The sequence below is a fragment of the Anser anser genome (genome assembly GCF_964211835.1).
Source record: "Anser anser genome assembly, chromosome: 24".
In the NCBI taxonomy this organism is placed as follows: Eukaryota; Metazoa; Chordata; class Aves; order Anseriformes; family Anatidae; genus Anser; species Anser anser.
This window is the reverse complement of record NC_139745.1, coordinates 2167903-2182623: the sequence shown is the minus strand read 5'-3', so window position 1 is coordinate 2182623 and position 14721 is coordinate 2167903. Positions and strand designations below refer to the sequence as shown.

The following is a 14721-nucleotide window of genomic DNA, read 5'->3' as shown; positions in this document are numbered from 1 at the left end:
TTCCCGATTCTTTATTCGTTCCAGGAGGCCATGTTACCTTGCTTGTAAAATTGTGATGCAAATTAAGTTGGGTTGCAGAGAAAACGTAGGTACTGCTGAATTTTCTCTGAAATATTTCCTGCTCCTGTACCTCACCTAACAACAATAACGTTAAAAAAAAAAACAAGCCTCTTATTTTAAAATGTATGTTCCTGTGTGTTTACACACACAGTTGTACACACGTAAGACACCTGTGCTTGCCTGCCTGCCCTGGAGCTACCAAGCGCTGCTCTCTAACCTCTGATGCCCCAACCAAAGGAAGACTGGGAACCACTTGGGGTTTCTGTGCATGTGCTTACCTGTGCTCAGAAAGGAGGTGTCTTAGGAAGGGCTTTCCTTTAAATGCTGTGTTGATTTTCTCCACAGGTGGCGTCTGTGACAGAATATGGGGCATTTATAAAAATCCCAGGCTGCAGGAAGCAAGGTCTGTTTCTTTTATTCCTGCTTGGTTTCACGTTGATGTGTAGAAGCCAAACAGCCAGCTTCAGAATGAAGACTTGTCGTTTCCTAAAAAGCTCAGAAAAAGGGTTTTTAAATTAGGAAGAAATGGAGGTTCTGAGTGTTTAGAGTGTAGTTGGTGTGTTTGCGTGAAGAACGAAAAGACTCAGTGCTCTTTAAATGTGGCTTTTTGGTAACTTTGGTATATTTTAGAGAATCGTTTTGTGGTGTTCGACAGACACTAGAGGATTTCTACAGCTTCATAGTTTGTACCACTTATTTCTTTAATTGCCAATTTGAATGAGTTTAATGAAAACTGAAATGAAACTCAAATAAGACAGCGGTTCTGACTTATGTCTTAAAGCTCTGCTCATGCTTGTGGGAAGCTTGCAGAGTAAAACAAATTAATTTTACAAAAGGAGCAGCTTATGCTCGGTGTTCTGTTATTTGCCGGAGGCCCACAAGTAACCAAATAACTCTGCTGTCGGCCTAACGTGCCTGGTTACTTCAGTGCCAGTTCTAATAAAAAGTTTTGGACCGAAGTGTGGCTGCTGGGGGGAAGTTGCTTTGAGGTGCAGACAGGCCTTAAATTATGAGCCGAAACAGCAAGGTGCTTCCATATTTATCATTTTTTTGGTAACCCTGTGGCCCATGTGGGTTATTTGTGATTGGACGTGAAGTGTTCTGGCTGCGTGACCTCGCAAGCACAACAGGGGATCGGGGCAGCCGTGGTTTTTAATGCTTCTGACACTGCCAGCACAGCATTGTGTCGCTGGTGCGTGAAACGTCCTCTTTGTTCTCCGTTGATCACACACCTCTAGCAGTAAAAAATTCTTGAGCGTGCACCCTCAACACATGCGTGTTGCCTTATAAATGATGTGTGTTATATTGCTCTACTTCTGTACACCGTAAAACATAAAAACATAGTAGTGTTTATTTCATCTTCAGCTCACCCTCTTAATTTCTGCTTTTATTTCTTAATGGTACAAAACTATATTTTCTTTTTTTTTCCTCCCAAATTGCGACCAGGCCTTGTTCATAAGACTCACATGTCTTCCTGCCGGGTGGATAAGCCCTCGGAGATAGTGGATGTTGGAGACAAAGTATGGGTGAAGCTCATTGGAAAGGAGGTAACGTTAATTCTTGCTTCTTTCTGCTGTGTAGATGAAATACGTTGTAATAAAGTTTACTGCAAGAACAATAAACTACAAACGTCTGTGCACAGTGGCTGTGTGTTCCTGTCACTTTGTCAGGGGTACGACGCGTTGATTTTTTTACCAGTGGCTGACTTCTGCCTGCCTTCACGTGCGGCTTTGGGCACTGGATTTCTGTGACTCACAATAACGGAGTTCAGGAAAGGGGACTTCATAAAAGCTTTTGACCTGCAAGCAACAAATCCGTCCCTTTCTGTCTCCGTGCACCCATTCTCAGCCATCGCTGTGTGATGTGGTAGCTAAATGAGCAATTTGTGAGAATCCCAAGATAAGAGTTAGTAAACAGGGTTTAGTGACTGTTTTGAGAGACAGGCCTGTTCTTAGAAGATGTGATTGTTGTTGTTGTTCTTTCCAGGAGGGCATCACTGGCAATGAATTAGGCCCAGGAGGAGGCATTTTTTTTGAGAGAGAGACATTATTAAATATATGTATGTATTTTTTTCGTACAATCAACACTGCACTTTATTACATAGATGTGAGAATAGGCACATCTCTTCTATTTAAAGCTTACTTGGAACGAAGACTAAAGGCTCTTGCTTTGGTGAGCCATGGAAGCAAAGAAAGACGACTACTTAGGAGCATGGTGGGAGCATTCAGTTCAGAGCTGCACAGGTTTTTGTGTCCTTGGAGGTCTTTTTGAAAAACGGTGATGAGGTTGATGTACAAAACTAGGACGTAATTCTGTATTAGGTAAGGGAAAAGGGTCGAGAACACTTTAGTCTCCTTTACAGGAGAGAGCGGATGTATGAAAGACTTTACAGATCCTTTGTAGCCATCTGCAGTGTACGTTTCTTTTTGATATTGTTTTTTTAAATTTCTATCAAACAGCTGTTTTCTCTGTCTGGAACAGTTGTTGGGTTCCTGGCCTCTGTTGGAGAGGAAGAAGCATGTTGGAGAGGTGAACAACAGAAGAGTTCATTGTTTGCCTGCAAATAACTGCACAGAATTCACACATGAACAAAACAAAAACCTTCAATAGCAGCACTGGTGAAAATGCAGGAGGTTGTGAGAGAGGCTTCAAGGGAAAACGTCCAACCTTTGCACTTGCTTCTAAAGCAGTGCTGTCGTGATCAAGGGCTTATTAAGATTCAGAAGATGGTAGCTCCTAAAACGAGTACTTAGAACGTTTCCAGTCTCATATAGATATGGAAAAAGAGGTGTGTATATATATGGATATACACACATAGCTACGTTTTTCAGAATGTGAGTCAGCCAGACTGCCAGTCTGGGGGAGCTCCCTTGCAGTTGATTTACTTGAGAATTGTAGCAAAGCCTCCAAATGTGCACGCTTTTCTCAAGCACGGGTTTGGTCATACAGAAAGCAGAATCTGAAGAGATTTATAATTTGATTTTATTGTGTTTATGAAGCTGTTAATCAGAATACTCTACAATGTTAATACATCTATAGTATAAAAAGAACAAAATCACTTTCCTGTAGTATCCTTGTCTATATCTCAGCTACTAACTGACAATTTCATTCCTTCTCTGCAGGTCTCCAGATGGATTGTATTAATGAACACCGTTGTCGTTTACTCTTCTTGTTCCATATCTTCCAGATGAAGGATGACAAACTGAAGCTTTCCCTCTCCATGAAGGTTGTTAACCAAGGCACAGGAAAAGACCTGGATCCGAACAATGTTGCCCTTGAGTAGGTAAATCTACTGAGTACAGCGCGGCGGGTCAGGCAGGGTGCTGCTACCAGCTTTCCCTGGCCTTCATTCCCAGCCCTCCTGCCATACTTATCCTCTGCGTCCTCCCTCCCTTGGAGGGTGAGGGGGTTCTTCCCGAGCCCCTGGGGGATGCCCTGGCTGGGAGGAGGGCTGAGGAAAGGAACTCCCTTGGTTGTGCTGCTTAGAGGCTGGCAGAGCTGCAGCAGATGACGGTGTAACGTGCTGCTACTGATGTGGTTTATACTAATGTATAGTTGGTTGGCTTCGTTCTTCGATTTAGCTTAGTGGTGCTCTTAGAGGAACATTTGGAGGGGGGAAAGTCTTTAGACTGTGTCTGTATAAATCTACAGGACTGAAGCGAGGGCGGATTGAAAGTGGAACTTTCCTTCTCTTTCCAGTCAGGATGAGAGGAAAAAACGCATGTTCAGGGACTACACTAGTCAGAAGATCACGCTTGAAGCTGTCTTGAACACTGTGTGCAAAAAATGTGGCTGCAAAGGTATGTTTTCGTAGGGTTTTGTTCTTTTGTCTTGCCACATAAGGACTGAATTTTGCTTTGAAGTGCCTCTCTTAGAGGAGAGCTACGTTTTTCATCACTTGTTATGCACAGGAAAGACTTGGCTAAACTCCTTTAAAAAGATTTGTTTCTTAAAGTTGTATCCCTGGCCTTTCTATGAGGAACAGTTCTGCTGAGCACAGGTCCTTCTTCCTGTGTTAAAGCCTCTCGTAGCCGAGGCTTCGTTCCAGTTCTGCATGTTAAGAAATAAACAAGTGCCTTCACCAAACCATGTAACGGTGGTAAGAAAGGTCCGTGGAAAGGACTTTACATTGTGTTCCCAACTAATCAGCAAGCTTGTGAGCAGCTGTCTTAGAGCTCAGATTAAGCATTTTTACCAGGTAAGATTTTTGTATTTTGCCTAGTACAGGAATGAGAAGCTGACTTAGGTGGTGCTTTTGCAAGTCGCTGAGGTGTAAGGTAGTCTTTTATATCTGGAGCTTTTGCTGCACCCTACTTCTTATCATAGAGTAAGTGGTTAAGCTGGAGCTGATGCTATTTTGGTGAAGGTTTATCAAGGCGGTTGTTAAACAGCAGCATGGTTCTGTGCAGTGGTAGATAACTGCCTTTAAAGTACCATTTTAAAGAAACCCTGAAACTTTGAACTAGATTCTGCATATTTCCAGTCTGCTTTTTAATGACGCCTGCTCAGAACAGGCAGGCAGATGCTGTCTATCGGCAGTTTCTGCCACCACTATTAGTAGATCAGCTTTGAAGCCTTGAGTAAAAAGGGCAGAACTAGAGTGAGCTGACTTCTTAGGTGTTTGTGGCTTTCATCTCACCTGCTGGATGTCTGTCCCAGCAGCTGACTCCCTTCCCTGTGTGCTTTAGCGTTCTGCTCAAGCCCTCACCCAGATTTCCTGGCTCAGAGAAGTGTCTTAGCTTTGCCTGGTGAATCTTTCCAGAGCGATGTGTGTTGCACTTGCTCTCCTGCCTTGTTTAATTAGGGCATGTTAAAGTTGTACAAATGCTTGGACAAAAACCATACAGTGTGGATTCTTGTAAGGTGACGAGTAATAAGGTGGTTGTTGGTGCTTCGGGTGTCTGAAATGCAGCTGCATGAAAAAAGCATGTGGGAGGAGGGCTTGCAGCTTCAAACGCTGTTTTGCAGGTCACTTTGCCAAGGAGTGTTTCATGCAGCCTGGAGGAACCAAATATAGCCTGATTCCAGAAGAGGAGGAAGAGGAGGTGACAGCAGCAGAATGTGAAAAACACAAAAAGAGCAGCTTGACTGATGATTCTTCAAAGAAAAGGAAAAAGGTATGAGGTGCCCTACTGCTGACCTGCAAAAGTGAGCCGGATTGTTCTGTTGTGATACATCTGTGATTTACCACAGCAATGCAGTTAGGAGCGGGCAGTTCTGGGCTGAGAAAGTGGCTCAAGTCTGTGCATGTGCTGTAGCAAACCAGGAACCTCTTCTACAGGCTCTAATAGTAATTCTTACGCTTCCTCCTTTTATTCTTGTCAAACCGTCCCTAAGATGGCTTTGTGCTATTATATACGTATAATAACGCACAGCTTTCAAAAGAGTTTCTTTACAGGGAGAGGGGATTTTTTTCCCCCTTGTGTTCGTGAGGCTCAGTAGAGCTTGTGTGGGTTTCCTGAATTTCTGTGGTTCTTGTCAATAGCCCTCTTCTGTCTCTTTGCTCTTTTTCTATCAACTTTCTTTAATCAGAACCAAACACCCGCTGCCGCCTTGCCGCAGCGTGTATCCTGACCCAGGCTGTGTGACGTGAACTGGGCTTGTCTGCATGTGCTGGGCTAAAATCAGGGCTTGTGTTTGCACAGGGAGCCTGCTCCATTCCCAGGCCATAAAGCTATAAAGCTCCAGGGATAAGAGAACTCTTACGTTTTGTGTCTCTGAGTGTGTTTGAACTCTGGCTTCAGAGCGTGTTGGTTTTAATGCTTAAAAAAAAAAGAGGGGAGACCCAAATGCTAAACAGGAGTGCCTGGTGCTCTGTCTCATTATACAGAAGTGAGCATTCCAATTAGAGACTTCAGCAAGAAAACCATTTTGTTGGCGTCCTTTGCAGCTTGAGTCCTGCTCTCAGTTACACTTCCAGAGCTTTTCAATTTTCTTTCCTCCCTCAGCTCTGTGCCCTGTCCCCTTTCCTGGAGAGGGGCAGCAGCCAGGAAAGGCGGTGGGATTTCCAACATTTAGAAACAGGTGAGGCTGAAGGAGGGGAAAACTTTGGCAGAGGTAGTGAGGTGTGGTGCAGCCTTAGCTGGTCTTCTGTGCGTTCTGCCAGCAGGAGTGGCACTTTCCTTTTCACAAGGACTGTGCTAGTAATTCCCTGGCAAGAACAAACTTCTGAGGGCTTAGTTCTCATAGGCTTGCTGTGCTGGTGGGGGATACTGTAAATGCTGGCTACAGGGAAAGGGGGAGTCAATGTGTTTTGATGGCAGCACTCGGATCACGACTTCCAGTCGTGGTTTTCATTGACCATTTGGTTTCCGGCACTTCAGTACAGTCTTATTTGAGAGGGGAGTAGCTGGTGTGTCCCTGCTTTGTCCCTGTTCTTTGTGTCCCTGCTACGTAGGCTTTCATCCAAGAATGCCTCGGGCTTGTCTGCGGAGTGTTGTTGCTCTGCAATGTAGAACACACGTTTTTCCTTCTGTTCCGATCTCAGAAGCAGGCAAATGAACTGAGCTCGCCCTCAGACCCCAGCCTGGCCCTGACCCTGACCTCTCTGGGCTCCAGAGGTTGGTTCCTGTCCCGCCATGGTGTGGTGGAAGAGCAGGGTGCTAGTAACGCCTCCGCAGGGCTGGCTTCTCCTGCCTTGGGTTCTCCTCCCTCTAGGAGCGATGATGGTTTGTCTGGTCATGGCTCACTCCGCCTTGCGGTGTAACTGCTATTTAAATGGTCCAGGGAAAAGCTGTACTGGGAGGCGCACAAATAGCGCTTTGTTGTATCGGTGCCTGCCCACCGGGGCAGGGATTCCCTGTGGAGTCTTGCCCTACTGACACTACAGGATATGTGGGTCGCTGTCCTAAATTTGTTACTGGTTTGTTTCAGCTGTGGATTAACAGCCTTCCCTTACATGTTGCTTCTTCCTTTGATCTCCTCCCTTCTCAAGGAGGAGATCAAACGTTTTCAGATGTTTTCCAGCGCTGGAAAACAAAACTTGTGAGCTTTCTGGAGGCAGGATGTGGGATCCTGAAAGGAATAGCTCCCTTGTTGTCTCGGGTGCCTGCTGTGATCTTGTCTGGGAGCCGCTGTGTGCTTCCCTGCTTGCCCGGAGCGCTGAGAGGGTTTGCACAGGATAGGATCTACCTAGTGACAATTGCCTCGCTGACCCCTTCCCATGTGAGGTTTGTAACATAGATGTAGCAGTTATTTTTTAATGAGAAGATAGCTTCCTATCTACCAAGGATCTGTTTAGTGTCATAATAACAGCACCAATGCTTTTGGCTGTTCGTTATCAGCATTTTCTGAGCTCTCGATTTGATGCACCCTTGCAGTTCCTGGGTGCTCTCCCTTCTCCTCAGGGAGATGCTCTGGGGTCCTCGCTCTCCCTGTTCTGTCTGTTTGCCATCCCCACGGTCCCCACCATCGGTAGCTTAAGCCCAGTCACTGTGTGGCTGCCCAGCGCTGGCATTGGATCCCTCCTGTTTGGAGAGCTCCGCTTTGCTGCTCTCATCAGTTTGTAGGACTCCTGGGGAAATGATCTTTAAGGCCCGCTGAAAGTTTTTGTACCCGTGGAATCTCTTCCATGCCACAGTGGAGATACAAAGTTCTTCAGTTCTCTGCTTTTCTCCTGCCTGAACCCCCGAAGGGACAGCTGGAACAGTTCCTGGCACAACAGCGGGCACAAATCTCTCTCCTTACAGGTGACCACGTTAGTTCTGGGCACGTGAGAGCGCTGTCCTGCCTCCCGTAGTCAGAGTGAAGGCAGGGGCTGGCAGCAGAGGCTGAGCTGCTGCTGCCACAGCGCTGTGCGGAACTACCGAGAGCATCCGAGGAGCCTCTGACAGCTGTGCAGGCGCGTTGCTGCGTCCCTTTCGCTTTTACTCCGTGGGTCACCGGGTGAAGGAGCTCCTATGGGAACACAGCAGCGTGCCCGTGCTGAGCCTGCGTAGGAGGGGAGGCGTGCTGAGAAAAAACAAATCCTTCCGATCCTTCTCTCCTGTCCTCTGAGAAAAGAGCTGCTGCTTCAGCGCTAGCAGTGGCGCCTCTCACTTGGCTCTCACAGAAAACGCCCCGTCTGCTCAGAGGCATCGATGAACCTGGCCCCGCTGTAGCTTTGGGATGGTCGTCAGAGTTGCGTGGTAAATGTGACCTGCGACAGCTTGTCGGCAGCCTCTGCTGCTCTTTCTGCCGTGAAAAGATTGTGAAAGATTCCCATGAAATCTTGCACATGGTTTTTTTCCCCCACTTAAAGCCACACCTCAAGAAGTGTTTGTTCAGTGACCTGCGGCTCATCCAGTCTTAATCCGTCCTCACCTGTAGCTAGTACTTGTTTCGCTAGTTGCTTAGGGCACGGCAGAGTCGTGCTCACTCTACACACGATACGCTTTGCTCTTTAATGTCCTTGTCTGTCTCTGACCTTTGCTGTATTTATCTAGTGGCCATAGCCTGGATTCTTATCAGATTAATTCAAGCTGGAATGGAATAATTCATAATTCATTTACATAATTCATCTTTTTTGTCATTAAACTGAGAGGTGGATTTTTTTTGTTGCTGTTTTTTGTTCTTGAATAAACCTAGAAGGAATACTGGCATCCCTGTGGAGATGCAAGTGGACGTATATCTGGAAATTTATTCTCCTTTCTTCACAAGGACAGACGTGAAGTCTCTAAATGAAACCATAACCCTGCAAAGAGCTAGTGAAAAATAACTTCTTGGAGAGTTCTGGGCGCTCCCCTCTTATCTCAAAATCGAATACTTCTAGAAGGAATGAGCTGTTGTAACATTCCTAGAACGCAGCCCTGAGCACCTTTCCTTACAAAGGCCGGGAAGCAGCCCGCTGGGCTGGCGTGGGCCCTCTTGGTAGGGGCTGCTTCAAAACACCTGCAGCAATAGGCAGGCGTTGTCGGGCTGAGGCTCAGCTCTCAGCACAGCTCTTGTATCCGAGGGATTCCAAAACAGACCATGATCTGTTTTGGTAGAATTGTAATTGTTAACCAAATTGAGCAGGACCTACAAAGAAGCGTAACGGTCTTCGTGCTCCTCCGTCCCTCTGTGAGCGTCGCTTTTTAAATTTATTTTCTTTCCATTTGGAGTCTGCCTCGGCAGAACTCTCTCAGGGTGTTCACCCACATGCGGTGTTTGCAGTGCTGGGGGAGTGGCTGGGTGCGCCTGAGAACTGAGCTGAGCCTGGCTTCATCCATCAGCAGCAACCCCTCCCGGAGACCTGTCCCCAGCGCTGGGCGCGGGGAGGCTTTGCTGATGCTGAAGGCAGAATTTGGGCTTGCACTTTGGCACTGAGGTAGAACCCGGAGCAGGGCTCCAGCCTCCACGCCGGCGTTTCCCGGTGAGCTGTGTGACCGCCTGGCAGGCGCAGGAAGGCAGCTAATGCCAGCCCCTGGGTGCTGGGATGCCAGCGCTTCGAGAAGTCGGTAGCCTAACGTCTTCTCCTGCGTTGGTGTGAGTGTTTTGGCTGAAAAGCATCCCCAAAACATCCACGTGTGCGCCGCTCCCCCTAGTCCTGGAGGGACTGATGTGACATCCTGTCTTATCTTCAGCCTTCACATGCTGAGACAGTTTCCCAAGCTCTGGAATGACGCTCCGTTAGCCTGAGGTCTGCTCGGACTTTCTCACCACGTGCACAGACTGCAGAAGCTTGAGAAAATTCTCCTTGCTGCCTCCTTTTCCCTGGAAGACTTAACTCTTCCCAGCCCTTAGAAGATGATGGTAGGGCTCTGCTTCTCCCCTTGCCGTGTGGGTAGGGAACTTGGCAGTGAGCTTGCTTTTTGTCCCACAGAAAAGCAGGCTGTCGGACCTTGGACATCAGTTATCGTAGCGCTGTTGTGGGGCTCCAGAAACTGACACCTGCCCGAATTCTGCCAGGTGCGTGCTCAGCTCAGCCTCTGCTCTCTTCCCTGGGTCCCAGAGGACTCTGCTCAACGTCCAGCTCCACGCCATGCCTTGTCTTTGCTAGTCCGTCTCCCTAAAAGAGTCGTTCTGCTCGATATTAAATAAGGCACCACCTCTCTTCCTTCTTTGTCCTCGACTGATGGCGTGCAGGTGGTGCTGTGCCGTGCAGCCCGTGCTGAATTGATGCCTTCAGCTGGGCCGCTTGGGTGCCACTGTAATAGGAGAGCGTGTTGGTTTTAAACGGAACGCATACAGACCTCTGCCTTCCTGTAAGCCAGTAAATTAATCTGCATGTGGAAACTGCTCTTGCCTGGAAGTGGCTGCAGCTAATGGAAGAAATGTCTCATGGGGAGGAGGGGGAGAACCCAGCCTTCTCGGTGCTCTCTGCGTTGAGGCACTTTTTTCCCCGAGCAGCCTTAAGACGGCTCGTCCTTTGTGGTGTGGCACTGGAGGGCTACCAGCAACTGAGAGGAATACCCCATAAGAGCACCCCTAAATCCAGCGTGGGCTTGGCTCTGACCTTCTCACCTGCCTCGGCGAGCTGCCTGAGCACCTGCAAGGCGGCAGCAGCCGCAGCGGAGTCGGGATGTACAGGTCATCGCAGGGGACTTGGTCCCCGTCTTCGCCTCGCTTTTTGTGCTGAGCTCAGCAGCTGCTCCTGGCAGCCGTTTCTGAGCTTGCAGCATGGGGGTGAGGGAGCACTCGGCGCCTTTCTCAGCCTTCCTCCCGTGAAGCAAGTTGTCTTCAGGTGAATGGTTTCCAGTTTTCGGCTGAGGCAGATGTTTTCCCCTGGGTGGGGTGGGTGTGTAGCAAGCCTTGGGCAGCGCCGCAGGCACCCGAGGGAGGTGCGGTGACTCAGGACGAGCACAGGACCGGCGTCGGCGCCGGGTTCAGCCCTTCCGCGCCCAGCTCGGTGCCTGGCTATGTTGGAGCAGGTGGAAACGCTTCCCCACGTGAGTCGCTCCGGCTTTGTGCAGGTGTCTGGGGCTGGTCGCTGCTGTTCCCTTCGCCTTACCGTGCGTTCCTGCCCTCTCCCTCGACTTTCTGCTGGGTTGGCTGGGGCCGCACGGAGCGGCTGGCTGAGGGGGAGGCCTCCCGGAGGACTCGTTCCGCCTGTCGTCCTGGGCATTGCACAACCGGGCCTTTGGGCTCGCTGCCGCTTTTGGTTTCTTCATGAAATGGCCCCATCGGCCCCGCCAAGGCGGGGTGGTTTACAGCAAGCCTCTTCCAGTAACACTCCGCGAGCCCCAGGATGACCTTGAAGTCACTGGGAACACTTGGCAAAGAAAAGCAGCAGAGCTGGTGGCTTGGGGGCTCCAGGCCTCTCCCGTTACACTCCTTTCCACAGTGGAATGTGAAACGTGTTTTATATGACAAAGGCCGAGGGTGTTGTGTTTGGGACTGCCTGACAGCTGTCCGTCTCCCCGAAGCCTGGGCAGCGCTGTGCTCCCAAAACGGCATCGTTCGGCCTCTTTAAAGCAGAGGTGACGAGGGGGGAATGGGGCTTATTGTCCGGCTTACCAAGGCTCCTTCTCCTGGTCCAGAACCGCACCGAAGCGAGTGCCCTGGGCTTTTCCCACCTGCCGGCAGAGCCTCAGCAGACTCGCCGCTGCTGCTGACAGCTCAGCCTTCCGGAGGCAGTGCCCGGCTCTGGCCGTGGCTCCTCGCTCACGCTCCGTGGTGAGGCTGTTCCCACGAGCTCGCTCTGACTCCAGCTGTGTTTATACAAACCCACGCCGCCTTTCGGTGCTTCCAGGGGAGGCCGTTCCTCGGGGGCCCACGCATGGGGAACGCAGCGCTCGTGAGCTGAGGTGGGGTGACGGAAGCCTAAATAACCTTCACGGAGTAAAGGTAAAGTGTGCGTACGGGGAAAGGAGCCGAACTACAGCTGGGAAACATCCCTTATCTGGTACAGCTACGTGTGTCACTCGGGCCTGGCTGCACGGCTGGCTACGCCCATCGCAGGCGCTGGCCCCTCTCTGCTCCGTGAGACCCTCGTTTGCTTCTTTCTTCGTGTCCTTTTTACGTCCTTGAGCTATAATAATTTGTTGTACCCATCTGCCAGGGAGGGCTTCTGTTCAATGCTGATGTGACTGTGGAAGAAATGAGCGGATCCTTACTGGAGGCCGGTATTGCTGGAACCTTTACGGCTCTTGGCAGACTCGGTTCGCTTTCCAAAATACTGCATCGTGGCCACGCTCAGCTGCGTGCTGCTGTAGTTTATTTCCCTGAATCAAGGGATGTTAGAGAAAACACCTCTCTTTTTCAAGATGATCATGTATTTTTCAAACCATCTTCCTGAAATATACCTGAGAAAGACTTCCCTCTTGCTCCAGGAGCTGGTTTACGTGCCAGTGTTGTGGCTGTGCAGGGGAATGGAAAGGCGAGTTGAACTGTCATCAGCTCTGGACGTTTGCTGGTCGATGCCCAAAAGCAGGCCGTGCCAGCTGCCGCCTTCTGAGCAATTTGTTTCCCTGTTGAATGCAGCCTCCTGGAAATGGGTGCCCCTCCCTCTGCCGGGATGAGAGAGCCGATGTCTCCTGCTCAGGCCTGGTGTCGTGCAGCAGGCGGCGTTCACGGCGGTGCCCCCGTGCTTCTCCTCCCTGCTGGTGCCGGGACCGTTTGGTTTCTGCTGGTGCCGGCTGCAGGGTGGTGGAGCAGCGGGCAGGGCAGGGCTGGTGCCCGGGCTGCGTGCGTGCTCTCTGTGCAGCTGGAGCAGGTCCTCCCCCCCTCAGTACTGCTGTCTAATCACGTAGATATAAATTGCCGTCCTGTGGTGTTAACGTCTGTCTGCCTTGGGGTTCTCTGCCTGGTGAGCTTTCAGGAGGTGGCGGGCTGCAGTACTGATTTCAGAGTGATCTCTGCTTGGTGGCATTGCAAGATGCCTCAAAATTGAGAGCTCAGATCCCTTTCAGAGCTCTGCACGAGGTTTCTTCCAGCGCCACGTGTTCTCTTCCTGCGCGCACTGGTAGGTCTCTCCAGCTCCGTGCAGCTTTTGCTTCCGGGCTTCACAGAAATGCAGCCTGGGGGCTCGGTGATGCCCCGACCCCTGCCCCAACGTGGATGGGTGCAACTTGTTTTGAGATTGTGCAAAGGGGGTGCTTGCTAAAGAGCACTTTCCTCATCCCGGCCCTCCTCTAGGGAGGGCTGAGGGAAACTGGGTGTTTGGAAAAAGCGGTTTCGTGCCCTGGGGGCGGGAGGGCTGGCGTGGGATGCAGCCGTCCGTGGCTGCTCTCAGGCTGAAGGGCCCTGCGGAGCAGTCCCTGCCCTCTCTGAGGATCCCAGGTGTAACGGCGGCGGTTTAAGGTTTCCGGACTGTTCCTCTGGTGTTTCAGCAGGTGTTTCTTGGGTTTTCAGCTGTGCTTGGGCTTTGCAGCGAGGAGAAGGGTGTGCTGTTAGTGCATTAGCGCCCGTTTCCTGGCAGGCCGTGGGGGAGCGGGGACAGCGCTCGCTTCCAGCTGGCCGCGTTAGAAACCATGTCATTGGCAAAGGGCCTCATCCTGCCAGCCTCTATAAAAAGGAGCAGCCTTAAATAACGGAGCGCGCCCTGACTCCGGAGGGATGGCAAGGGCGTCCTCCTTGCAGTTTGACCAGCAGTGCTCAGGTTTGGGTTGGCGTTTTGGGAACCCCACCTCTGCCGTGCGGCGCCCGCTGCAGCTGTGGGCTCCCACGGGTGCTTACGTCCAGGTCAGCCAGGGCAGAGGCTGCGTGCGTCGTCCTGCGTCAGAGCAGGCTCGGCTCTGCCACAGCTTTTCGGGCTCTCATGACGGCACGTGGCTCGGCGCCCTGGTGAGCGCAGGTGATGGTTTTCCCACGTGCAAGGCTTTGTTCTGCTTCGTTCCGCAGGAGAAGAAGAAGAAAAAGAAGCACAAGAGTAAGCAGTCCTCCGAGTCTGACTCGGACAGCTCTGACTCGGACAGCGACGGGGCTCAGCCAGCCAGCAAGAGGGCCAAGCACTCGGGGAAGACCAGCAAGGCTCAGAAGAAGAAGAAAAAGAAGCATAAGAAGAAGACCAAGGAGTGACCGGGCAGACAGGGGCACCGGTATTGTGAATCCCTGGGATATACTGTTGGGAGCAAGCAGGACTGAATGGGTGTGCTTCTCACGCCAAGTCGAGGAGATTCCTTCTTCCAAAAGTAACACTGAGCCCGTACTGCTGAAGTTGTTGATGTTGCTGTAAGCTTTCCTATCACCTTAGACGCGGGCTGCCATTTTCTCCCACCGAGGCCAGTGGCCGTACCTGCCCAAACAGGCTGATTGCACCCGTTCAGCAGCAGCTCTCCTGCCCTGTAGCCTCCTGCCCGGCCGGGTGAGCTGCTGCCGGGCTCCCTGCACAGCCTCAGGCGGCCGCCCCGAGCCCGTGTGACATCAGCCCCGATCCCGTTGCCTGCACAAGGTGGAGCCGCGCTGCCTGGCCGCGCTCCCAGCCCTGCTGCACGCACACGTGCTGCTGGCTCAGAGCAGCCGCGGGGACCCATCGCAGCCCCGACCGACGCCGTCGCTGCGGAGCAGCTCCGAAAGGGCCCCGCTGTCTCTGCACTTGCCCCTTTCCCAGCTCAAGGCGTCGGTAACCCTGCCTGCAGGGGGTTGATTCGTGATTTGGCTTTGCTACACAAACCCTCCCCCTGCCGCGTTCATTTTGTCTGTAAATATTGAGAGCGGGAGAGTAAGAAGCAAATTGGTGAGTGGAGATATTTTAAGTAAACATTAACTGTGGTGTATTTGCTGCCTTTGTGAAGGATGGAAAATAAATCTCTCAAATCTCCA

The 14721-nt window shown here is 50.9% G+C and overlaps 1 protein-coding gene across 6 annotated transcripts in view; it reads left to right on the top strand.

The window, feature by feature from the left end:
* ZCCHC17 (zinc finger CCHC-type containing 17) overlaps positions 1-14721 on the top strand; it is a 15657-nt gene extending 936 nt beyond the window's left edge. For 2 of the 6 annotated variants that reach the window (XM_083810405.1, XM_083810406.1), the window contains 6 exons: positions 406-463; positions 1507-1607; positions 3248-3339; positions 3760-3860; positions 5029-5177; positions 13801-14721. In XM_083810405.1, the coding sequence (XP_083666531.1) occupies positions 406-463; positions 1507-1607; positions 3248-3339; positions 3760-3860; positions 5029-5177; positions 13801-13977 (678 nt within the window). In that variant the 3' untranslated portion in view covers positions 13978-14721. Of the gene's footprint in view, positions 1-405; positions 464-1506; positions 1608-3247; positions 3340-3759; positions 3861-5028; positions 5178-7748; positions 8587-9841; positions 10649-11710; positions 11806-13800 lie in introns of those variants that run through there. The other 4 variants (XM_083810409.1, XM_083810410.1, XM_083810407.1 and 1 more) reach the window with 3 other exon arrangements.